Raw genomic sequence first — 27,494 nt, 5'->3', positions numbered from 1 at the left:
CTTTCGTCTTTTCTACATTGAACGTTTCACATATAAGCCAGCCCACACTAGTTTTAGGAAAGCAATCAGTAGCACGATCATAGGAATACTACTCTCTGACTCAGAGTCAGTCCCTAAATCTCTCTCTTCCCTGGCTCTCTGAAATGCTTCTGTATTCCTTGTTTCGAACTTTTCATTGGATGAGACAGCACTCTTAATCTCTCTCTTTGATGTGTGCTACCTTTACTCTTCTTGGGGAAGAAATACAAGTTCCTTGGGGACAAAACCATGAAAGAATTTAAGTGACACCTCCTGGTATTGAATTTGAAGATATTCCCAATACCCAATCCAATATATGGAGTATAAACAATTTCATAGAAAACAATCAGTAGAAATAATCTTTGTAGATCTAGCTGGTACCCCAAATATTTTTCCTGTTAACATAGGTGATGGTCTGCTCTAAACATTATAAAGTGACTCTGGCCTCATCTTTGAAGGTTTCAGGCCTGGAAACCTGACAGCAACTTCAGGTCTTCCAGGCTTTGTTCCTCCAGAGCATCCCTGTGCATATAGACTCTTGAGAAGTTGCTTTGACAAACTATGGTTTCCGTGGAGGATCACAGTATCATAGTATCCATTCATTCTTAGTATACATACTTATACAAAATAGTACCCATTTCACACTAATATCTCTCCCACTTGTAATCATAGCTAACTCTTAGGTAGCATTTTATCCCTAAGAACCCTATGAGATAGATACTTTTTTTTTTGAGGCAGAATTTCACTTTGTTGCCCTTGGTAGAGTGCTGTGGTGTCACAGCTCACAGCAACTTCCAACTCCTGAGCTTAAGCTATTCTCTTGCCTTAGCCTCCCTAGTAGCTAGGACTACAGGTGCCTGCCACAACGCCCGGCTACTTTTTGGTTGCAGTTCAGCCGGGGCCGCGTTTGAACCTGCCACCCTCAGTATATGGGGCCAGCACCCTACTCACTGAGCCACAGGGGCCGCCTCAGATAGATACTTTTATATCCAAATTATAGATGTAGCAACTGAAGGGGCAGGAAGGTTAAATCATCTGCCCAAAGTAACACAGCTGGTAAGTGATGGGAACCAGGATTTTAACTCAAGCAGTCTAGCTCCAATCTGTGTTCTTAACCACTATCATCAAAATACTATTACTTTAAAAAACTAGTTCCTGAGTGAGAAAAATTAGGCAACAAACAGAGGTAAGCAATGCACTTGCCTCAGACTTGTAGAAGATTCAATTTTAGCTCACATTACCAACTCTCCTGCTGTGGACGGTAATTCTTTTTGCTTTTCTTCAGGGAGAGTTTTCCATAAATTTCCAAAAAGTGTTTACTTTCCAGCTTACCAGAGAACCAAAAGCTTGTGTGTGGAAAGTGCTGTCCACCTTTAGAATATGGAAATCTCTGGTTTATAATTCTGTATTTGGTTGTGGTTCCTTTAACTCAGCACCCAGAGCACTGCTTCTGAATCCCATTATGGAGGGCTCTTCTGTTTCTAGGACTGCAAAAGCCCAAACATCAACAGGAGCTGAGAAGCATCTGCAAAGAGAGATTTCCCACTAAAACTAGAGTCCATGGCCTCAGTACATCTGTCACTTAGCCAGCCTCTTGTTGGAAGAAACTGACGGGTGGCATTTGTACATCTTTTTCTTTAGGAGTTCTGGGTGTTCATTGTTGTTGCCATTTGAAGTCAACATGCTGACCATACTCATTTTGGCAGGGAACCTAGTTTTGAGATAAGGTTTGAAAATATTCCACCCCCACCCCCCCGGCATCGTTGCTCATGCCTAGAAAATATTTGCACTGATAACTGCAAGCTCTTGTGTGCATAGGGAGGTCAGCCAGCTTGATAGAAATTATTAGGTGGGGGAAGGAGAGAGGAGGAAAACAATTTTATTTTAAAAATTCAGTTGCCCTCTAGAAAAACCAGGAATCCAAAGACATGCAGACTTTACTAGGGAAGGTGATTATTTGTTTAGGAGGGACAAAGAGGTATTGCTTTTTTCTTTTGAGACAGAGTCTCAAGCTGTCGCCCTGGGTAGAGGCTATGGTGTCACAGCTTGCAGCAACCTCAAACTCTTGGGCGTAAGCTATTCTCTGGCCTCAGCCTCCCAAGTAGCTGGGACTACAGGTGCCCGCCACAACACTGGGCTATTTTTGGGTTGTAGTTGTCATTGTTGTTTGGCAGGCCCGGGCCAGGTTCAAACCCGCCAGCTCCTGTGTATGTGGCTAGTGCCCTAGCCACTTGAGCTACAGGCGCTGAGCCTAGAGAGCTATTGCTTTTCAATGTTAAAGATATACTATTTGAATTTTAAAACTGCTCAGGTATTTTGGTTTCTAGTTCTTTTTTTTTTTTAGTACAATTTTAAAAGTAAAAGCTCAGGAACATTAGCTTACTTATCTGTCAGAGTCTTTCCACTAAACAGATTCTTTTTTTATACCTTTAAATACTAGGTTCCCAAAGTAACAACAACAAAAAATACTATGTGCTAGACGTTATTTCTAAGTTCTTGGTTTAATCCTCACATTTGTTTCGTGAAGTAGGTAGGTATCACTGCTGGGGTCTCACAGCGAGTGTTTGTAAGTGCTGGGATTCAACCCCTGCTCCGAATCACTGCACCCTTTTAGGGTTCTCATAAACTGCATGTGTGCACAGGTCAGCTGGAGGTGAGGACGATGGTGACTATATTGCAGATAATAAAGCATTATTTGTCAAACACCGCGATATGCATTAAAACCTTTACATAGGTTTCCTATACCGCAACCCTATGGGAAGATGGTCTTGCATCCACTCTATAAATTAGCAAACTGAGGCTTAATGAGGGAAAGCAAGTGATTTGCAACAGCTTCATGGATTCCCAGGAGAATCATAATTGCAGCTAAGTGTGTCTGCCTCTGACCTCGGCTCTAACCCTTCAAATGATACTGCCTCTCCTTTGTTTGTGAATTACCATGTTGTAATATTCCTATACGATAATACCAAATATCACATCATCGATGCCCCTCATTAAGTGATCAGTCAATTTGGCCACTGGTGGTATTTGATGGGGTACAGTCCTGGGGGTGCAAAGCAGTTGGAAGAGAAAACTGTATAAGCCCCAGACACCACCACTCTGACTTCCACTGGCTTGTTTTGCTTTAAGCACTATCCAGAGACAGAGTTTTTAACTGCAGTATGTACATGTGATGCCGGGAATGGATGCCCACGCTGAACAGCGGACGAGTAATTGAACAGGAGACCAGTGCTTCAGGCCCCTCCATGAGAATTTCCTTGTCTATCTCCATGTCTGAATTATAATATCTCCCTTTCTCTGCACCGCCTCTCCCAGTATTGTAAGAGCAGAGTTCCCACATGGCTTAAACATACAATACACACATCATTTTGCACATAAGCGCACCCTCTGATTTGGATCGTTCTCTGCGTTTGTCTCAAATTCCCTTCTTCCCCCGCTCCCCCGTGGGTTTTTCCTCCTATTAGGCAAATGGAAGGCCCATGCCACCTGTTAGCATTACATCATTGGCTCCCCAGAACACAGTTGCACCAAAGGCCTTAAACAAAGTAGTTCTTCTTGTATTGTTTGCACTCAAAGAGCTGATATCATGCCAACTGATGTCATTGTATGTCTTTGTGTAACTGCTATGGCAACTGGGCAGGTGGGGAGCCTCCAGCTGATGTCATCGGGAAAGGAGGTGTAGAGACAGAATTTTAAAAAGCTGTATGCTGCTTTCTTCTGTGTGTGGGGTTTTCTGGCATGCTTTTTTTTTTTTTTTTAAACTAGCTGCTTTTAAGACAAATTACAGCTTGAGTACCCTAAATAAGAACTGAGAGAAGTTTGGTGCTTTTTCTTTCCCCCTTAGAGACTTCTTTTGAGTTTGTTTTGTTGTTCTTCTCTCTCATATGGAAAAATATAACAACTGCCTTTTTCTTGAGAAAAAGGGGATTAGGTTCCCATAACTTTTTATGGAGGCCAAGCTGAACAGATTTTAAAAATAACTCTTTGAGTTGAATTCCTTTTTGGAAGCTATAATGGTGACAATGGGTAGCTTTTATTTATTTTTTAAATATTCACTGGTAAAGTTCTTCTTTTCTATTTTTCTTTCTACATTACAAAATATCTCTTTGGGCCCAAATTTTATTATCATAATTTTTTAGCAGAAGAAACTAATAATACAGGGGGTACCCAAGAAAGGTACACACATTTTGAGAATGGAAAAAACTGTAGTAAAATTATAATAGTCAAGGCACATTTACTTCTGCAGTCGCAGAGATCCGGGATACACTATTCAAGATAACAAACATTATCAGTGTGTATCAGGTATTATAATTTTAATACAGTTGTTTCCTTTCTTAAAATGTGTATATGTTTTTTGGACACCCTCTATGTCTGAGGGTATATTTAAATTCCAAAAATCAACTAAAATGAGCATAAAGTTCTTGCTTTTCTTTTCAAAAGCAAAGGTAGATTTTGACTTTCCTCATTTTTGACGAGTAAAGTGATCATAATATATGAAAATTTTTTTGGATCATTACCATACTTGAAGAAAAATGTCATTTCTCTCTTTCACAGGACTGGCTGTGGGTTCACTGTTTGTGAACAATCACCAGGCCAGTTAGAGGTTACAGTCTGGGGCTTCCTGCTGTGGTTTCTAAAGATGAGACCTGAAGTGGGGGAGAGCATTTGCTAAGAGCAGAAACCAGTGGACAGGTAGACTTTCCATCCTGTTTCAACATCATCATATCCTGTTCTCAGTTTGCATTTTCTTCCTTATGTCCTGAAACTATCAAGACAGCCACATCTGTCATCTGGCATCTGTCTTTAGGGGCAGATATCATGTTCTGGGGGCTATCAACTAATAGGCATTTTCCAACTTCCCCTTCTTTCGAAAGGAACAGCCAGAGTATCTAGTTGTTTGACTGGATTAGAGCTCTGTAGGTAGGGACAATGTCAACCCAGACTTCACAGCCCTTATGGGTATATTGTATCGCTTGAGCCTTAACCCTGTGGGCATATCTAGGTGTGTGATCACTTTTAACAAATATTAAAGGAAAATTTGAAAAATAAACCATGACCCATAAATTCCCTAACTTTAACAATTGTTCTTTTTTCCATCGTCCCTCAGCTTTTAGCGAATGTTTTCGAATTTGCTTCTTTTAAATTTAATATTAAACATTTTCTAACTTTGTTTATTTTTTTCTTTTAATTTATTTGTTTTTCACTTGGCCTTTTCCATAAAACGGATAATGTTATGGCGAATGTCTTTACATATCTGGTTGACTATCTTTGGTTAGACGATTTCCCTAAGATCCATTCCCATAATGAGACTGTGCATGTTCACAGAAAGGTTTGCATTTGAAAAATGGGGAAACAAGTACAGTTTAAGCTTTTTGTACTAGATCCCTAATTCGGGCGGGGTGGTGGTGGTGGGGGGCAACCTAGAGCCTTAAGCTCAAAGATGTGTATTTGCAGACCCGGTAATGGTTTCCTTATGGGTTGATGTGCACACAGCCCTGGGAGGTCAAGTACAAGGGACTGGAATGCTCTCAGTTGCCTTCAGCTGGAAGTCAGGGCTGACAAATGTCTGGGACCTATGAGGGGAATATAAAGAAAAGAGATCTTGAGGACAGCTCACCCCACCCCATGCTGGCTTGTCTTTTCCTGTTTTTTTTTTTTGTTGTTGTTGAGACAGAGCCTCAAACTGTCCCCCTGGGTGGAGTGCTGTGGCATCATAGCTCATAGCAATCTCCAACTCCTGGGTTCAAGCAAGTCTCCTGCCTCAGCCTCCCAAGTAGCTGGGACCACAGGCGCCCGCCACAACGCCTGGCTATTTTTTGCTTGCAGCTGTCATTGTTGTTTGGCAGGCCCGGGCTGGATTCCAACCCACCACCTTAGGTGTATGTGGCTGGTGCCTTAGTCACTAGAGCCACAGGCATCGAGCCTGGCTTGTCTTTTCCAAGTATTTCTCTGTTGTTTTCACCTGTGGGCAATCGTGTATTAATAAAAATGGCTAATACTGGCTGGGTGCTACTGTGTGCCTGCAGGTGTGCCAGGCATTTCACTCAGACTCATGGTCAGATGTAGAAGCCATTACCCTCATGTTACAGATAGGGGAGCTGAGGCATGGAGAAATTAACTTGCCCAAATCCCAGATCTGGGAAGTGGTGGTACTCAGGTTATAGATTCAGTAATTGGCTCTTCCAAGGTTCCTGCTTGTAAATCACCCCCCCACACACACACTCCCCACTGTCTGGGGAGCAAACTCGGCTCTCTGATGGGGAGAGCTACGAAAGGAACAGCACACGTGCCGGCAGTGAGGCGAGGTCATCTGTGCCTTCCTCTGCTCCAGAGTGCAGAGTTCTATGTAGGCCACTGAGCATATGGCTCTTTGAGGCAGATTAAATTTACAGCTGATGAAATTTCCTGATGCCACATGGAATGTTTTCCAAGGCAACGTGCCCTATTTGTATAGAGAGCACACTTCCGACATGCTCCACCCATCTCCAAAGGGACTTACATTTTTTGTTTGGTTTAATAAATATGTATTTTTATTTATGTATTTATTTACTGAGACAGAGTCTCACTATGTAAGGACATAAGCACAATGCACACTCATTCCTACGGGGAAGGTGGCCTTTTCTGCCAGCTCTGAAGTCTCAGTCACCCTGGCTTTCTCTCTGTGTTCCAGGTGGACTTAGTAGTTTTAAGCAGAACCATGAAAACCTCTGTGACAACTCCCTCCAGCTCCAGGAGTGCCGAGAGGTGGGGGGCAGTGCGTCTGCGGCCTCGAGCGTGCTACCTCAGTCCATCCCCGCCACCCCCGACATCGAGAACGCGGAGCTCACCCCCATCTTGCCCTTCCTGTTCCTTGGCAATGAGCAGGATGCTCAGGACCTGGACACCATGCAGCGGCTGAACATCGGCTACGTCATCAACGTCACCACTCACCTTCCCCTCTACCACTACGAGAAAGGCCTGTTCAACTACAAGCGGCTGCCGGCCACTGACAGCAACAAGCAGAACCTGCGGCAGTATTTTGAAGAGGCCTTCGAGTTCATCGGTAACTGTCTCCTGGGGGAGTTTCTCATCCTTCCAGTTACTTTCCCCTCTGGCTTTTGCTTTGGTGTCAAGTTCAAGGTTTATTCACGTGTTGCAGAAAAAGCTGCTCTACAGTGTTTTCAGATCTGCTACCTGATGCGGCCTAAGTATTCCCCTAAGTCAGAGCTGGTTGAGTGTACTGGAGTCATCGGAGTGGAAATAGGAAAATAGTCACTGAATTTGGGTTGGGGTCCATTCGGTTAGAAATCCTTAACCCTCACGTTCTCAGGCCGGTTGCAGGTGCTCAGCCTGTCATCTTAGTGCTCTGAAAGGTTGAGGCGGGAGGATCTCATGAGAGATAAAAGAGTTCAAGATTAGCTTGAGCAAGAGCAAGGGCCCATCTCTACTAAAAATAGAAAAATTAGGCAGGTACCATGGCATGTGCCTGTAGTCCCAGCTACTCAGGAGGCTGAGGCAAAAGGATCACTTGCACCTAGGAATTTGAGGTTGCTGTGAGCTATGATGATGCCACACTCTATCTATCTAGTTTAGTCAACAAAGCAAGAACCTGTTTCAAAAAAAAAAAAAAAAGAGGAAAGAAAGAAATCTCATTCCTCAAGTTCTCAATGACAAAGTGGTAGGGGTTAGCATTTAATATGCTCCACAACCACAAGAATGGATGGAAATCAGGACTTGGCAGCCAGTGCTGGTGCTGCTAGCATTCCCCAGTGCCTTGCAGGAAGTTACAGATAGTGAATATGACACCACTTCCAAACACAGCCACACTTCCCCGCTAAGCTTTATTTGCCCAGCAGAAAAGAAAAGGATTTCTTTTGACAGTTTGCCCCAAACTCTTTAAAGTAGGAAAGGTCAGGTTGTGTAACCCAAGTGGTTCCTAAGAAGGAAAAGTCTAGCAACCACAGGCTTTCATCTCAGGAAGCAACTGTCAACCTAATCCTAATCTTAATTTTTGCTACTTCTGTAACCTCAGACTGTCATGAGGCTTAAGTTAGCATTTTGGGAACACCTGACACATTGTACCCACCCAGCGATGTCTTTCAAGTGACTCCAACTTTCCTCGCCATAAAGGGGCAGCCCGACACTTTTCCTAAAGATTGCAGCAGTTCGTGACTATTCTGGGAAGAAGATACTCGTGCTTGGGGCTCCTGTATCAGGGGAAAAAAAGCCTTAGATTTATTTAATGGCCATTGGATCTGGTGGATTTTGGCAGCTCCAGTCACCTTGCTCAGCTGTTTTCTTACTAACTGTGCCTTCAGCATGGAATGTTTATTCAGTCTGGAAGGAAATTCAGAGTAGTTTCTGAAGTTAGAGAAATGACTTCTCTAAGGTCACAGGAATTCTAGTGTTGGAGAGGGAAATTCAGTGTTTTTGACTCCTGGGCCTAAGGCTTTTCTGTAACACACTAGGGTGGTGTTAATGATGCCCTGTTAATTGGTTCCAAACTGGCAAACTGGATGCCAAAACCCCGCATATTTTTTACTAATCAAATCTGAGCCAAACCTCAGCCCTAAGGAAGAAATATTAGTCACCAAGTCGATGAGGAACTTTTGGTTGATACATGATGTTATGACTGAGATTCCGTCTGACGTAATTCCAGTTGGGGGAAGTTGGAAAAATGTTTATGATTTAACAAGTAGCATAAGATATGCTTATTCTAAGAGGATTTCACACAAAGAGCTCACATTCCTTCCAGGTTATTCAGGTTTACCTGCCTTTTTGTTTTGTATTACTTTGTTAAGAAGGAAAACAAACCCAGTAACAAACACCGTTTAGCCTGAAGACAATTCAGAATCACAGCCTGCATAGGCACGATTTTATCTTCATTGTTATACATATTATTGCATAAACTGAAATCTTATAGTCCCGAATTTGGAAAAACATAGCAGGTTTTACAGACATAACTTTCACTGAGAGTCTGCAATAAGCTAGGCAGAGTGTAGGTTTAGGCTTTAACTATGCCCATTTATTTTTCACGAATCAAGAGATATTATTCCCATATTCCTTGAGGCCAGCTAGCCACTGTCATCCCCATTATTCATACAGAAGGACTGAGGCTTTGAGATGTTATGTGACTCCTGTAAGGTTTCTTAACTGGAGTATAGTGGAACAGGTGGTCAAGCCTAGCACACAGCAGCCCGCTAACTGACCACAAGGCTTTCTGATCTTGATTGGAGTCAGTGGTGTGAGCTGAAGGGAAGAAATGCTGTGAACTATGAGAAATAAGCTTTATCTCTAGATTTTTTGTTGAAGACATAGTCTTGCTCTGTTGCCCTGGGTAGAGTGCCTTAGCATCACAGCTCACAGCAACCTCAAATTCCTGGGCTCAACTGATCCTCCTGCCTCAGCCTCTCAAGCAGCTGGGACTATAGGCACCCACCACAATACCTAGCTAATTTTTGTATTTTTTAATAGAAACCAGATCTCACTCTTGTTCAAGCCTTAAAATGAATGTTTACATCATTTTTCTTTTCTTGGGTAGCCAGTAGTAGTAGTTTAAGGTAAATCACTACTCTCTCTAACTCCTTTTCCTTCCCTCCTTTTCTTCTAATGGTACTCCTTTGAGAAGCTTTTTCTGGGCCACTTTTGAGTCCAGAAGTGTCATTAAGAATCTTGTCAGGGCCCTGTGCAGTAGCTCATACCTGTAGTACTTTGGAAGGCTGAGAAAGAGGATCACTGGAGGCCAAAAATTTGAGACACAACTGAGCACCATAGAAAGCCCTTATCTCTACCAAAAACCCCCACAAAAACTGGCTGGATGTGGTGGAATAAGCCTATAGTCCCAGCTATTTAGGAGGCTGAGGCAAGAGGTTCACCTGAGCCAGGAATTTGAGACTGGTCTGAGCTATAATGATGCCACTGTACTCTTGCCCAGAAAGATGACAGCAAGACCTTGTCTTTGGTGGGGTAAAGGGAAGAACGGAGAGAAGAAGGAGAAAGAATTCATGCAGACAGTGCCCCCACAAGCTATTCTCTGAAACTTTTAATATATCTAGACATTTAGAAAGTCTTTCTAAAGTTGCTCAGGATTCTGGAGCCATTGCTGGAATTCCTTCAGCTTCTGCATCACCGCCATGTTGGAATATCATGCATGGGCACAAAAGGGGTCGAATGTTCAAGAGGATACACCCTGGGCCTTCAGACTACAAGTTTTTAGTTTGCAACAATTGGCTTTTCTGGTGAGAAGCTGAAATAGTAACTTTCTAGCTTAGTTTTGTTCCTTTATCCTTGATCGGGGCTGAGAAAGATTGAAACTCTTATCCATTTAATGCCAGTTCCTATGCAGAGCAAGTCTATAGTATAAGGAAAGAAATGCATCTTTGCTCGATCAAAATTGGGAGAAATACTGTTAATGACACTAGTTTTGATAAGTCACTTAATCTATCAATTAGGATTAACGTCTTTAATTATAAGAAAAGTTATATAAGTATATATGTATACATATTTATGTGTGGGCATATCATATACAATGTTTTCCTTTCCTTCTTCCCTTCATTTTTTTTCTTTTTTTGTCAGTCATATGAGTCTAGAAAAGCAGAGGAAAGAGACTGTGACATTTGAGAGAAAGGTTCGTAGTTTAATCAGTAGCTTGCTTAGCATGAAAGGTAATTGTTGCAGGTCTAGCACCAGGCCACAGCCATCCCTGGGAGGGAAACCGTTTCTGTGAACACTTACCTTCATTTAGTCTTCGCTTCTTACTCATGCTAATGCTGATTTTAGGCAGTTCTGGAAGTTGTGACATAGAACACATAATTAACTACTAAATTGTACTTGGTTTTAAAACCATTTTAATTTATTCTGTGTCTGCAAAATAAAGCATTATCAAGTTTAGCTAAAAAAAAAAAAAAAAATCCCCCCCCATCCATCTCTTTTTCTTCTTCCCTCACCGCCTGTCTGTCTGTCTGTTTCCAGAGGAAGCTCACCAGTGTGGGAAGGGGCTTCTCATCCACTGCCAGGCCGGGGTGTCCCGCTCTGCCACCATTGTCATCGCTTACTTGATGAAGCATACTCGGATGACCATGACTGACGCATACAAATTTGTCAAAGGCAAACGACCAATTATTTCCCCAAACCTTAACTTCATGGGGCAATTGCTGGAGTTTGAGGAAGACCTAAACAACGGCGTGACACCACGAATCCTGACTCCAAAGCTGATGGGCGTGGAGACGGTCGTGTGACGGAGGTGCCCAGGGGAAGGTCGTGCCGGTCTCTGTTAGGAGACCGCAGGAAGGAGGACGGATTCTGGTTTTTCTTTCTTTTGGGGGGAGGGGTAAAGTTTGTGAATGGAAACAAACTTGTTTGAAAACTTTTCATTTTTAACACGTGTGAGAAGACTGTAACTTTTGATGCCATTGAGATTTACTTCCCACAAACTGACAAAGCAGGAAGGCTGAAGAAGCATTTTTTTTTTTTTAAGCCGACAATAGAACTTGTTTTTGCCCCTTTTCCTTTTAAGCTATTTGTAGAGTTTATGACTAAATAGTCTGTGCAGGTTCATAGACCGAAGATACTACACTTTAAACCAATTAAAAAGAACCAAAAGTAAATAGAGAAGACACTGAATCATGAAAGCCTGGGATTCACCTGGGCCGAAACCCAACCCAGCCAAGCCCTGCTGTGCCCACTGGTGCAAAGAGAAGATCAGGGCAGTTTCAGTGGTCTAAGAACCCTTCAGACATTCATTAAAGAGACAAAGGATATTGTTGATTTTGTGTGTTTCATGCTCTGGGTTTTTTTTTTTTTTCCTTCTCTGGGTTTAAGAGATATTTTTGAAATAGCAAGGAACTGGCCATTCTACCATACGCCTTCACTGGCTTCTCGTGCAATAATATGTTGTTTTGAGTGTGCAAACAAGAGCTGGCAGCCGAATGATGGCAAATAGGGCATATTTGCCAGCTTGGAGATAGAAAGGAATTCAACAGTATACTGATTACTTTCCTTCCCACCTTTTCCCTTTTTTAAAAAGTTTTGATTTGATTCTGGTTCCAGTGCCATAAACCTTATTACATATGTATATCAGAATGTAAAAAAAACAAAAATTTATTTAAAAATATTTTTCGCAAAAAAAAAAAAGAGAAAGAAAACAACTTGGTCTGTTTCTGTTGATTGTGTAAAAATTTATTTTCATTATATAAATGAAACTTGTTTGGGGATGTGTCTTTTTTGTCCTTCCTCTTTTAACCTCAACTCAGGTCCCAGCCTCTGTTTCCTCTAGTAAGGTGGACCTGTAACATAATCAGAAATGAAGCACTCAGTTTTGTGCAGGGAAAAGGAGATGAAGACAATATATCCTCTGTTTTCTATGAAGCTGAGAGAATTAACTAGGAAGAGATAGAGCTCCAGTATGATCTGCTTGGGTAGGATCCTTTCTTTTCTCACAACCCTGTCATCCTTTTCCATAAGTACAATGCTTCTTAGATTAGAGAAGCCTCAGTTAATACTGAGGGGTATGGGGCATCATTAGCCCTTTAGCCTTGGTGACCAAGTTCACCACCAGATTGCTTGGTTAAAGCTCAGTGATCTCCTTAATGGCTGTTTCATCAATATTTGTAACAATCTGCCATTTAGGGGTCAAGATGGTCCCCTGCCCCTCTCTTGCCACTTGCTCAGGAGTTGGTTTGGTGGCATTAATCCCATAGTGCATTGCAGCAAATTGCTATTGCCTATGCTTTTTCTAGCAAGTTGAACTCAACTTCTCAACTTCATGCGTATAGCTTCTCATGATAATGCGTGGTTACTACATAGTTGGATTCCCAATTCGGATACCTGATTTGGAGTGGAGTTAGGGGAAGAATACAAACATTTTCTGCATGTGTAGAGGGACGTGAACATAAGGAAGATTGTAGCAAACTGAAATTTGCCTGGGATGAATAAAAGCTGAAGAATCTGGAAGATCCAATCCTATGTGATTACAATTTGACATAAATATTTTGGGGGGCATGTTTGCTGACAAATGTTCTAAGGAAATATTTTTGATATCTATTTTTTTAAGTAGCTTTTGTACCAAAAGTCATGTAAATTCTTCTTTTGTTACAAAAGTGAGACCGCCTTCTGTAGCAGTTCACTGAGGGCTGTTTTGTATTATTTTAGTTTAATACGGTGTTAATTAGGGGAAAAGTAAACCTCTGGTGCCTGCTTTCTACTCTTTAGACTGACAATTTCCTTGGTGCTAGAGTTTATTTAAGGACTCAGGTTGATCTAACTAGTGATTTAAAATATATGGTAATTTACCAGGCATTTCTTTTTGTTTATCCTAAGTCTGAATGTTAAATTTCTGATAGCCAGTAATGTTTATTCCCTCCATCCTTGCCTCCTTCCTTCTTTTCTTTTAAACAAGGAGAAAAATCAATGTAGTTTCCCTTCTTTAGCTCCATGGAAATGATTTATGATTTTAGAAGTTTATTATTTGAGGAGAGATTTTATCCTGGGGGCAGATTGGAATCCTGCCAACCAGAATATTAAGAATTCTGGGAGAGACTGGAATCTTTTCTACTCACCCACTTTGAGTCATTTAGCCTCCATTTCTTTGTAAGGAATGCTAACCATGTCAAGGAAATAGTATGGATTAACCAAGCCATACCTCCAGAAACCAGGCTTCCCAGTTTTCTGGGCCTCATTAGGGCCCTGGGTGCTTTAGAGCTGAACTAGGAAATAATTTAATGTCTTCTTGTGAAGGTGGAGTCTCTGACCAGTACATGCCTCATTCTCAGAATCCAGCAAGGGCTGTTTCATGCTGAATGAATTAAATTACTTAATTGAATGAATCTGTGATATATTTAATTTAAAAACCAGATCTAGCAGGCATTGTTATCTTAAGTGGAACAGAACATAGCTCTGGCTCTTCTCTATACAGTTATTTCTTTCAGTAGTTGATACTTTTCCATTCAATCCATATTAACCAGGATAGAAAGTTCACATTTCATGGAAGAACTTGTGCCCCGGATCTAGATGGGCAGGGAGCTTAGGCAGGGAAGCTGACAAATGGAGAATAAGTATAAGGGGAGGAATGGTAGAAGAATATGCACAACCCAGCAATGACATCCTGGCAGGAAAACAGTGATGAAATACGAGAACCAGGACAGAATGCTGGTGAGAGTGAAAGAAAAAGAAAATAAAAAACCTGCGTCAGATTAAAGAACTAGTATCTGAATGATAGTCCAGAGGGTGAATAAGATACAATGCTAATAAATTACTCCTTTTTTTTTTTTTTTTGAGACAGAGTTACTACGCTCTCAGTAGAGTGCAGTGGTATCACAGCTCACAGAAACCTCAAACTCTTGGGCTTAAGTGATTCTGTTACCTCAGGCTCCCAAGTAGCTGAGACAATAGGTGCTCACCACAATGCCCAGCCATTTATTTTGTTGTTGTTGCTGTAGATGACCTTGTTGTTTGGCAGGCCCAGGCCAGTTCAAACCTGCCAGCCCCTGTATATGTGGCCAGTGCCCTAACTGCTGAGCTACCAGTGCCAAGCCAAATTATTCTAACTAGATTTTGTGAAGGTAGAAGGCTGGCAAGCCAAAGCAATCAATAATGGCCTTCACCTTGTAAATAAACCACAACACACTCCATTCGTATTTTTTTTTCAACTAAATGTGAAACCTTTGATCTCTGGATATATGAGCTATTGTTTGGTTTCAAGCTCTGATTGGAGCCAATCACTGTATTTGGATGAGGCTGGGGTCAGGTGTTAGAAAATGACTATTCGGCTATTAAGTGCTGGTACCCAGAAGGATGGGCAATAATAAAATATTTAGAAAACTGTGTCCAAAGTTACACCTATCTGTAGAAGACTTTCTGCCTTTTGGAGGTGGTAGAATCCAACACCACTGCTTTCTGAGCTTCCCAGCTTCCTTCTCTGTGACGGTCTTCACCCATGTTTGGTGCAAGGTACCTACATCAGAGTTTGATAGGAAACGGAAACAGAAATGGTACAGAAAGAGGGGTTTACTCAGGATTAGACCTCAGGCAATTGTGGGATCTCATGAAGAAGTCAACAGGAGTGTTGCCTCTGACAATGGGCTGAACACTCTGTGCCCGGAAGAGAGCAAAAAAGAACAGAAATTACTAGCCTTTTACTGACTTCGATGTGGTGACCTGGAGAAGTACCTAGTGCTGCCCCGTGCAGCTGAACATGTACCTAGCATAGGACTTCATAAAGCTGAAGGCACAGCTGTAGGGTCTGCAATCCCAGCACCTTTACTAAGTCCAGGTGAGCTACCGGATCAGTGAAAATATGTGCTGGTCCTCTCAGTGCCCCTTTCAAAGAGCTGCTGCTTCAATTCTGGTTTTCCAACCTCCTGCAAATTTCCCTTAGGGCTAACTTTAACCCAATATAAAACAGGTGAGAGAATTCTGGAAGATGTAGCTCATCATTTAACTCATTGATAATGAACAAACCTGTCCCAGGATATCCCTTGCTGACTTGGCATCCACCATGTAGATGTACATGTCTTTTAATCAAACACAACTTCAAAATGGAGACATTAGCGAAATATGTTTCTACTTTAATAAGATAAAGATCAATAAGATACAACTATCTTAATAAGATACAACCACCACTTCCACAGATGAAAGCACACACAGATAGATACATCCCAAAAGAGGATGTATAGCTCTATATGTTACTTTATGAACTTGGGGATGATGTTCAGTCCTCTCCTAGCAGAGATTCTCTTTCCCTTTGATTTCATGCAATTTAAATGTACTGAAATGTAAGGGTGTTACAGATTTAATTATATCTACCAAAAAGGCACATTGAAGTCCTAAACCCTGACCATTGTACGTGTGATCTTCTTGTAATTGAGAAGAGATTGAATTATATAAGTGAGCTCTAATTCAATAACTGGTATACTTATAAGAAAAGGGATATTGTGGCACAGGCAAAGCAGAGAATGTCATGTGACAATAGAGGCCGAGATCTTTGCTACAAACAGCAAAGATTACCAGCACCGCCAGAAGCTACCAGAGAGGCATGGAACATATTCCCCCTCAGAGCATCCAAAAAGGAAATGACCCTGCTGACACCTTGACTTTGGACTTTCAGCTTCCAGACTGTGAGAGAATATAGTTCTATTGTTTTAAGCTGCCCGGTTTTTGGTACTTTGCTATAGTATCCCTAAGAAATGCATACAAAAGATAACTACCTTTACCCCATTGTACATTAGATGGTAAATAGTGGGGGGGAGGGGAAATGATTGGTTAATATAGAACCAAATATATAGCAAAATAAAAAATATTTATAACTCTTACCATCCTACTTTCTATAACCTGTCTTGTGGTTATAGCAGGATTCTATGACATCCTTCTTTCACTACCTGTTCTAAATACTCTGTCCCCACAAGCACATCACCCAGTCACAGTTCCTTGCCTGTTGGAATGTGAACCTCGGCAGTTGAAGACTTGGAAGTAAAACAGATGCCATTGAATTTCAGACATACTTCTTTCTCCAGTAGTCTAGCAGTAATCCAATTCCCCCTCCATAGTCCCCGTTATCCCAGCCAGTGCAGTTAAACTCTGCTTTGCTTGTTGATTCTTTACCGGGAGGAGCCCAAAGGGGACCGCAGGGGTATCGACTTTCAACTGAATGGTTGAAATTCTATTATTGAATCTCCTACTAGAAGCATCTCTCCCTTGGGAACTAGAACTTCTAGGTCAGCAGAGCTTATGGTTTAGAGTAGAACAAATTTTGCAAGGGTATCACAAGAGGTAGCAGTGAGTGGCATGACCGTTTTCACACACCTTAATTCTTAAACATTTGAGACCTAGATAAGGGATAAACAGCAACATACATTGGTTGGTGATTTAGAGAATTTACTGCATCTTTCAGGACATTACACTAACCCCACAAAGTATTTCCATTCATCTGGCACAATAAATGAATTATCAAAAGAAATATTCCACCTTTCTGTGACTTCAGAGTAATGGACAACCTGGTAAGATTAGAGTCCATTAGTCTGTTCCCATAGTTCATTGCAGCAAAGCAAGTTCCTTGGCCCAAAGCAAAGCATTATGGAATACTGTGATGATGAATCAGGCATAAAAATTCCGTGAAGTTCACAGTTGCTGATTTTGGCAAAAATACTGTAGGTAGAGAAAGCATATAAATTCACACAAAGTGTGATCTATGCAGTGAAAATAAAATGCTGCCTTTCCATTATAGAAGTTGTCTAATGTGATGAACCTGGCATCAGATATCTGGCTGATTCCCCTAGAGGAGGGATTCTCAACATTCCTAATGCTGTGACCCTTTAGTACAGTTCCTGTGGATCCCAACCCACATGTTGAGAACTGCTGCCCTAGAGAATGATGTTATTTTAGGAGCTCAGTGTTAGTCTCTGCTTGTGGTAGGTTGGGTACTTAGTGGTGATTGTAGCCAGGTCAGCCTCATGAATGGAAGTCCATGCTGCTGATTGCATGTGTGATCTCCACATACACCACCATGCCTACTTTGTTCATGAACTCATCAGTCAAGGACAGAAGTAAATAGGGAGACCTAACAGAGCTCTGAAGAATGTATCATCTTGCCCATTTTTAAGGTCCTTGTATACTGAGGTCAATCTTTGGTGGGCATTCACATGGGCCCATCCAGAAAGGTCTGGTCTTTTACTTTTCCCCAAGACTCTCCTATCACCAATTTCCTAGTCATGTTTCTTCTAAGTCCCTTATTATCTATCTAAACCGTCAGCCACTTCCGATGAAGCAAGGTAGATGTATACTTCTGGCTTTCCTACCTTTCAGGCAAAATGGGCAACCAGATGTACTGCCAGAAGTTCTTTTCACTGAGAAAATTTTCTTTCACCACGACCCTCTTGGGCCACCCCAGTGACGAGCCACAATGATGTAGCCATTCATTTTTGGATGATACCAGTATATCAAGCAAACCTTTCTGCAAAGACCAAATATTTTTCAGTTCACTGATCACTCAGAACTTTCCACAAGGCCATAGATATAAGTTCCAGAAACTATTGTAGCAGGAACAGAGACCATGAATAAATGGGTCACTTGCTTATTGGATGTACTTGTGTCTGATCTAATTTATTCCACTTCTACTTGATCAAAGAATGCTGTCATTCAAGCCTAGCATAGAAGCTTGCTGGAGCAACAACACTTAGTTCATCGTGGGCAGTTCAGGTTGTGTTATAACTTGATAGCCCATGATTAAGCTTCCAGCTCGCTATTCAAAAACATTTTTTTATTAGAAAATAAGTTTTGAATTGAAAGAACTTTTCTGAAGAAGCTGTAATAGTTTTGCTCCCAAATTCTAAATGCCTCCTCTATGATTCACCTACCAGTTGAATGGCTGATTCAGGATCCCGGTCTAATACAGTTTTAGCATTGTGAGATCTACTGGATCTAAATGTAAAAGTAGCTTTCATGGGAGTCTTGAACTATTATAGAGATGTCTCTAGTTCTGGAACCTATGCAAAACTAATGACCTCTCATTTTACTTGGCAAATGGATTGCTGTGGCATGCCCAGTGAGACATAAGTTTCCTTCAAAATTAAAAAATGTCCATTAGATATTTCCTAGTGGTAGGAAAGGTCAGGTGCAATGGCTTACCATCATATCCATGAAAAACTATCTTGGCACACTCTAAACCACTAGATCTCTAAACATTTTACTGGGTATATACTTCTGGATTTGTTAAGATTTATTTCACAGTCTCTGGTGTTCAAGTCTCTTGAGAACATACCTGAGACTAGTTACTTCATTCTACTTACCAGATATAGTCAGCAAATATCATTAACATAGTGCACCTGCATGATGTCTGGCGGACTAGATAGACAATTATGGTTCCTGTGGACTAGGTTGTAACATAGGGTTATGAAGTTGAAATAGCCCTGAGTAGAACAGTGAATGTATATAACTAATTCTGTCAGCTAAAATCAAATTGCTTGTGATGGCATTTATCAGAGATCAGCAAACATTTTCTATAAATAGCCAGATAGGAAATATTTTAGACTTTGAAGGACAGATTGCCTCTTCCATAACTACCCAAATCTGCTGTTGCAAAAGCAGACAAAGATAATATGTAAATGAGTGAAGTTAACTGTCTTCTAATAAAACTTTATTTACAAAAATCCAATAGTCTGTATTTGGCACATGGGCTATGATTTGCTAACTCCAGGTCTTTATAAACAAGTATGGAGATACAAGCATTTGCCAACTCAGTACCTCCTTACCTGGTGCCATGGGCCATGTTGATATATTCCATCAATGAAATTACATTTGGAACAATAGCTGCAATTGGAGTCAACATCTGATTGTAAAACAGTATCATTCTTTGAAATTTGTCTGTGTTCTGCATAAGGCAAATAGGTAAAATTTGGGGAATATGGTAGGAATCACTATCCTTGCATTTTCTTTCAATCCCTATTGATAGCACTAATCTCCATAGTCCTTCAATATTCCTTTGGTTTACTATTTTGTCATGTAGCTTATTGCTATATAACAAACTACTACAGAGCTTGGTGGCTTAAATAATAAAAATTGTTCTGCTCATTAATCTGTTTCAGGCAGGTTTCAGTAGAGATATCTCATCTTGGGTAAACTCATAAAGATAAGAAATGTCATTAGGGACAGATTGACTGAGGCTGGAGAATCTATTTCCAAGATGCCTTGCTCAAATGACTAGCATGTGTTTCTTATAATTGACTTGAAACTCAGCCAAGGCTGCCCATGGTTATATACCTTGTTTTTTGTCCAAAATAGACCTCTCTATGGGGATACTTGGGCTTCCTTAAAACATGGCAGCTAGTTTACAAAAGCAAGTATTCCAAGAAGTCTGGCTGAAAACTATTAGGGTTCTGAATTACATAAACTCTGCAATTCCATATAAATTCCACCAAATTCAATTTATCAAATGAATCACTAACCCAAGTCCAGATTCAAGGGAAGGAAAATTAGACTTTACCTCTCAATGGTAAGAGTAGTAAAGCACTTATAACCATCTTTAATCCACCACAGTTCACTTTATACATCAAAGCCAATACATGGAAAATAATCTACAAGAGGCAGTAGTGCTGGGATGACAGTAAAGAAAGCCATGACATGACACTTTAAGGGACTGGAGAACAACTCACAATAGTTAAGGGAAAAAGACAGACCTCACTTTGGGAAAGGTTAATTTTTCACTCTGTGGGGCACCTCCTGGTCCCTGTCCAAGGCATCCTTACAACAAAATGATCATATCTGTCTGGAAACCTACTTCTAATACAACATTTATAGGACAGATGGAGCAGTAGTAATGTGTGAATATGCCAGCATGTGGAGGAGCCTATGTGTCTTAGATATTGATTTAAAGAAACAATAAATTCATACTATAATGCCATTATGTACATTTTCATGTTTTTGCAGGAACTTAATTACTCAAGTTCCTTCTTGGCCTACTGATATCACTTTGGGTTAGGCTAAGTCTTCACTATACGCATTATTTCTGAGTCAGGTTATATAGCCATATGATTGACAATACATACACCTGTGAAAATTCATTATACTAATTGGATTATTATTATTATTTATTTTGTTTTGAGACAGTCTCACTATGTCACCATTGGTAGAATGCCATGGCATCACAGCTCACAGCAACCTCAAACTCTTGGGCTTAAATGATTCTCTTGCCTCAGCCTCCCAAGTAGCTGGGACTACAGGCACTTGCCACACTGCCTGCTATTTTTTTGTTGTAGTTGTTGTTGTGTAGCAGGCCTGGGCCAGGTTCGAACCTGTCAGCCCCGGTGTATGTGGCTGACACCCTAACACTGAGCTATAGGCGCTGAGCCTCATTGGATTATTTTTGTCACACCCAACTAAATAGATGTAAGGAGCCAACAGGAAAAAAATTACTCAGGCCACATAGCACCTGCTATAAGATTATCCATAAGTCCAACAGCTGAAATGACCTGTTGTAACCCTAAGACCAGTTTTAACCAGTAGCTGCTGATACAACTTGCTGATTCTAAGAGTGGTTTTACCTACCCTTTAGATGCTGCAACTGAGAGATCTATAATCCAGTCAAGCTTATCACTCACCAATTGCAGCTGTCAGTCACCAATCACAGCTTGCCAGCTCTCAAAAACCTTTGCTGGTGTCAATGAGCTTTGTTTCAAAATAATACAAAACATTTATCTTTCTGATGAACTCCTTAAACTTCTCTTTATTCTTCAAATATCAAAGTTCACCTCTTTCTGTGTGCATGCTCTGAATCGCGATGTTGTTTTCATATACATTCCCAACTAAAACATTTTGTGTAGGAAATAAAAGCTATGAAGCTATTCTTTTTCTATATATTACTTCAAATAATGCTGTAGTTCAAGACTAAGACTTGAACTGTGTGCTGGCCCCAATAGTGAATCTTCCTCCCTCCTCTGAAACCAAGCCCTAAGGAGTGAGACCAAAGAACATCTGGGAAGAGTTAAACCTACTTGACAATTGCTTAAACTCATTGTTCTGATAGGAGCGTCAGTTTTCTAAGTACTACATAATTTTATTTCACCAGATCACACTTCAACAATGTAATGAACTTTTAAAGGACTTATCTGAAAAGTATTTTATACTCCATAACTCATGACTAATTCTCTGAACCTCTTTTCTCCCTTTAGTTCGATATATTACAAAGAGAAACCTGAATACTCTTAAAGGAAAAAAGATAATCCACAAATCTATCCTATCTTTCTGTGCTACTAGACAGTGTGTAGAGAATCATCAACCAAGATGGTGACCTACTATTGGCGTGTGGAGTGACCACCCACCCCTGGGAGAATAGGAGTCCACCTGGGTGCACATCCTGGAGAAGTAGATGTTCCCTAAAAGCGTGATCTTCCACACTGACGCCTTTCAGACCATGCTTAACTTCTTAGCAGTAAACTGTGAGATCTTGTAAATAAGGCTCCCCATCTTTTATTTTCTCAGGATCAGACTTTGAGCCTGGAATTAGAAAAAAGCAGTCAGTGATAAAACCGGTAAAGAAGAGGAGAACGAGACAGTGTAGGGAAAGATGAAAGTAATGAATGAATTATCAGCAAGTTACCAGTGTGAACAACAGGAGCATCATTTCAATGGAGAACATAAAACTCAGAATTATCCTCCCAAGGTTGTGAGGGAGTTAAGGTAATTGATTCATTAACTCCCTTTAGTCATTAATGAAGGTGTAAGTGGGTAGGATGGGGGCATCAACTTGATGACACTTCCAGTCTTCTTAGAGGACACACAGAGTGGTAAAATAAAATCCTCAAGCAAAGAATCCAAGTTCCTGGCACTTACATGACAGGCCAGCATGCCCTGGAAATGGCAAATAACAGAGAACAAGGCAGAGCATGGCTTTGTGTGCTCCAGGCCCCACAGATGGTGGAGAAGGCCAACAGCTCCTTGACGTTTCTTGCCCTTTTTGATCACCTACTCAGTCCCACAGAAAATAGACATAGAGAAGAAAGGGAAATCTCCCTACAATTAGGTAAAAAATCTAGACTGTCTACTTACCTCCTGTCTTCTTCCTTTCATTGACATTATTTCTTTCTCACTGGATCCCAAATCATTTCTTTCTTTCTTTTTCCTTTTTTTTTGCAGTTTTTGGCCAGGGTCGGGTTTGAACCCACCACCTCCAGGTATATGGGGCTGGCGCCACCCCCAAATTGTTTATTTCTTGTCTCATTTCTCTCTAATTAATTTTTTTTTTTTTACAAAGAAAAAGTTACATTTGCTAAGTCACAGTGTACTGCTAAAGGATATTTATCCTCTGAGATTGCTTTGCGCATACTGAGACTCAAGGCTCTGGACACTGCAGTTTTTCCCTCTCCCTGCCCTGCACCTGCCACTCAGTCAGCAGACGGGCGTTCAGGCCCTTGACTGGGTTTGTTTGTTCCTCCACACCAATGCTCCTTTATGACAGGGCGCATTGGTGCAGGAGAGGTAAATGGGGTCATATAGTTGAGGAGAATGCCCCCAAATTTTGTTGTCTTGGGTGCCAGAATAAGATCACGACTTTATCATGAGGCTGTTGAGCCCACAACAAGTATATACAACATACAATCACTTTAAGAAATGTTCAAATTATAATTACTTCCTTCTGTGTCACATTAAGGGTGGATAAATCTGAAAGGGAGAAGTGAGTACTTGAGGCAGGCACCTTTTTCCTCATTATCTTTGTTTTCATCCTAGGATAATTATGTTCTCTTCTTAGGACAAATGTCAACTGAAATGTCTGGAAGAGAAAACATTACACTCTTTTCTTAAGGGTTCCTCTTGTACAGTAAAAAACACATAGCTAGGAAGCACAAGTCCTCTGTGGCACCGACCAAGTCAATTAACCTCTCTGCTGTTAGTCCCCTGTTTCACATGGAGGTTGTGAGTATTAAGTGAGCTAACATGGGCAGGCGCCCAGCATAGCAGTGATGAACACAAAACTGGGAGAGCAATGAAGGTCACCTCCTCCAGATCAGAGTTTTTGTGAGAAAATAATATCAATTTTATTGATTGACTGATGGATTGAGACAGAGTCTTACTCTGTTGGCTCACACTAGAGTGCTGTGGTGTCAGACTTGCTCACAGCAACCTTAAACTCCGGGGCTCAAGTGATCTCCTTGCCTCAACCTCTAGAGTAGCTGGGACTACCGGCACCTGCCATGATGGCTGGTTAATTTTTCTATTTTTAGTATAGACAGGGTCTCATTCTTGCTCAGCCTGGTCTCAAACTCCTGCATTCAAGCAATCCACTCACTCAGCATCTCAAAATGCTAGGATTACAGGGGCGAGCCAACACACCCAGCCAATAATACCAATCTTCACCGATCTACTAACCTCTGGGGGATTCACTGAGCAGTATTTCACATGGTTTGTGCTCTACCATGTCAGGGAAGACCATGGAAAGGTAGAGACAAAGGCCCAAGAAGAAAACACAGTTATTCATCCTTTAGTTGCTTCCTATATATGTCAGTTCCAAGACTGTCATCAGAAAGACATTCCCTTTCTCCTAATCCAGACATAAGTGCCTGAAATTCTCATGAAATTCTCTCTTTCCAGTGCCAAGGAGTACCGCGCCTTAACATCTATCCACTTATTTGTTCATTCAACAGACATTTGTGTCATTTCTATCTTTCAGTGGCCCAAACCAAGGCATGTGTTTATTAAGAAGACCATAGTATATAGCATAGTATATAGTATATTCTCTAGAATACAGGCAAACCTGTAGTCTGAATAGACTGTACGGAAAGTGGGTATAGTCTTCTTAACAAAAGCTCTTTGTCTTTCCTACAGCATCCAGCTTGGTGTCTTGCTTTGGGTAGTGGTCAGTATTTTATTACCGAGTGATCAGAGCATTTTCATCATATTGCTTTTTGCCATCTAAATCAATTGTCAGCTCACAAAAATCCAGAATGTTTACACATCGGCCCTTATAGGCCTCTGTGAGTTTCCATGAGCCTTTGCATTTATGTGAGATGGTGTCAAAAAGCTGTCTTCTATTTCCTAGGGCTGTCATGGCAGACAGTACCTCAAAGACCTAAATTTTGTGTCTTTAGCTAACTTAAAGCGGTCTCTCATTGTTGCGAGTGGTAGGGAGAAAATAGCTGGTTGGAAGTCAGGGGAGGGAAAATGTCAGCCTCAGAAAAAGTGAAATAGCAGCAAAATAATAATTGTTATGATTCTAATGTTCTGTATTTAAGTGGTTCTTTCTTTTAAAGGTCTCAGAACATGTTTCTGAACATTTCCTTTAAAATCAAAAGCATTTATGAAAAGTCAGAGCAAAGTATAGTCATACTAGAGTTTTCCTCTAAAATGTAATTTAATACATTCAAAGCAGACTTCTTAGGAACTGAATTATCGACATACATACAGATATTTTTATGGCCTATTTTGGCATAAGTGGTACAAGGATATGGGTCTTTCAGGAAAGCACTAAACGTAGACCCTAACTGATTTCCACATTGTGGATAGAAAATGGGATGAAGTTGTCAGGGGGCAAGTTGAGATGAAAATCAACCTTTCTTGCCCACAGCCCAACAGTCTTCCTGGAGGTAATAGAAGTGGCATGGCTCCAGGGCTCCAGGAAAAGATGAAATCTTCTGTTCCTAAAATAGCAAGAGAAGCTCAAAAATTTCTTATAAGATGCCAAGCAGAGAGGACGAGCTAGATTCAAAGAAGTATCAAAGACAGAGAGTAGCAGCAGATCGGCGGAGGGCAGGACGCAGAGCATGGAGACTTTTTGCCCTGAGGAATCTTTGGCTTTTTCTTTGGATCACTAAGAATATTATAAATGGTCTCATAACACACTCAAGCTCAGATCACAAAGGTTTCTCTGGTAAATCTACTATTCCCTAGATGAAAACAGATTAAAACGCATTTTTTAGAAAGTGTGCTTACATCTGTGCCACGCTCAGGGAGCCTTTTCAGAAGCCAGCTGGAAATGTACGCATGGGTTTGAGCACACTCCTTGTGATAAGGGTATCTATATCTTTCATCGATTTTTTAAAGGTCACTTCATCAAATGGGTTAAAGACTGACAGCCCTGGAGAGATGCCTCAAGAACAAATTTGATATTGCTCCTGGAAGCGGGTCCCAAATTTCCCTCACTTCTGCATGGTTTGGCCCTTGCCTTCCTTTTCAGTCTCAGCCGAAAGGCAGCAGGAAGTTTTGATGACACGGCATCTCTATGGCAGTGACTTGCAACCCGCGTGCCGCGGCACACCGGTGTGCTATGTGAGGATCTTGGGTGTGCTGTGAAAAATTTTAAAGACCTTTAGTTAAATTATTTCCAAAATAAGTTCAAAGCACAGTAAGTATATTCTTGTTTTTACTCTTTTTTCTTTTGATCAACATAATTTAAGTGTGCAGTGGAAGTTTAACTAATGTTTCAAGGGTGCTGTGAGATAAAAAAGGTTGAAAAACACTGCTCTAGGGGAAGATTGCCAGATTCAGATACACAGTCTGCTACTTAGCAGCTGTGTGACCCTGAGAAAGCTACTTGGATATTCAACCTGCCGCAGCTCAGTGCCCACAGGTCTCAAGTGAGGAGGTCGTGATAATTTCTAGCTCATCTGGTCTGCAGGCGCACGAAGCTGCACCGCCTTGCGTTGCTCTCCCTCCACATCAAACACCATGGGCCTTTCCGCCTCGGTTTTTGCATAAGCCTCCCTTCTGCTTGGTGAGAATTCTGCTCTCATTCTTCCCTCACAGACTACTAATGATCCTGCAGAGCTCAGTTTAAATTTCACTTCATCAGAAAAGCTCTGTCCCTCATCATTCAGTTTAGTCCCTCTCTATAATATTCTTTTTTATTCATTTTTAATTAAAATCGTAACTGTGTACATTGATGGGGTAGAATGTGATGATTTGATATACAATGTGGAATGCTTAAGTCAAACTGATGAACACAGCCATCACCTCACTTATTTTTTGTGGTAGGACATTTAAAATTTACTCTCAGTTATTTTGAAATACACCCTTGCATGGTGCACGTTAGGTGAGAGCCCACCAAATGCCTTCTCTCCTCCCACCAATCGCCCTCCCATTTCTCCTCGCCTCTCCCTCCTCAGCCCTCCCCCTTGCTAGACTGTAACTGTTTTGTCATTCCGATGAGTGTGTGTTTACATATTGGTTTCATAATAGTATTGAGGACATTGGATACTTTTTCCCCCATTCTTCAGATACTTTACTAAGTATTCCAACTCCACCCAGGTAAACATAAAAGATATAAATTCTCCATCTTTTCATGTGCCTAATTAATATTCCATGGTATACATATAATTTGTTAATCCATTCATGGGTTGATGGGTATCATTTGCTTTTTTTGCGATATAAATATGTCCATGGTTGATTTCAAACTGCCAACAGTTGCTGTCATCGGCACACACAATTGTAGAATATCTAACAATTAGCTCTCATTAGCTGGTGTGAACCAACTTCAGTACACCACCGGCGCATATAGAATGTCATAGAGAGGTATTTGCACTCTCTGTAATAGTCTATATGACTTGGTGGTGTTCTCTATAATATTCTGTGTGATTTGGTGCTCTCTATAATACTGTGTGACCTGGTGGTGTGCTGGACTTGGTGCTCTCTGTAATACTCTGTGTGAACTGGTCGTGTGCTGGAGTTGGTGCTCTCTATAATACTCTGTGACCCGATGGTGTGCTGGAGTTGGTGCTCTCTATAATACTGTGTGACCCAGTGGTGTGCTGAACGTGGTGCGCTCTATAACACTGTGTGACCCGGTGGTGTGCTGGACTTGGTGCTCTCTATAATACTCTGTGTGACCCGGTGGTGTGCTGGACGTGGTGCGCTCTATAACACTGTGTGACCTGGTGGTGTGCTGGACTTGGTGCTCTCTATAATACTCTGTGTGACCCAGTGGCGTGCTGGACTTGGTGCTCTCTATAATACTCTGTGCGACCCGGTGGTGTGCCGGACTTGGTGCTCTCTATAATACTCTGTGTGACCCGGTGGTGTGC

The 27,494-nt window shown here is 41.2% G+C and overlaps 1 protein-coding gene across 1 annotated transcript in view; it reads left to right on the top strand.

The window, feature by feature from the left end:
* Window positions 1-12,199, top strand: part of DUSP10 (dual specificity phosphatase 10) — a 44,067-nt gene extending 31,868 nt beyond the window's left edge. The window contains exons 3-4 of the mRNA XM_003790956.3: window positions 6,689-7,060; window positions 10,969-12,199. Of these exons, the coding sequence (XP_003791004.1) occupies window positions 6,689-7,060; window positions 10,969-11,234 (638 nt within the window). The 3' untranslated portion in view covers window positions 11,235-12,199. The remainder of the gene's footprint in view (window positions 1-6,688; window positions 7,061-10,968) is intronic.
* The last annotated feature ends 15,295 nt before the right edge of the window (window positions 12,200-27,494 follow it).

The sequence above is a fragment of the Otolemur garnettii genome, unplaced genomic scaffold, assembly GCF_000181295.1.
Source record: "Otolemur garnettii isolate 467f Iridium unplaced genomic scaffold, OtoGar3 scaffold00045, whole genome shotgun sequence".
In the NCBI taxonomy this organism is placed as follows: domain Eukaryota; kingdom Metazoa; phylum Chordata; class Mammalia; order Primates; family Galagidae; genus Otolemur; species Otolemur garnettii.
Note: the sequence above shows the minus strand (reverse complement) of the source record. Positions and strands in the feature narration are given on the sequence as shown.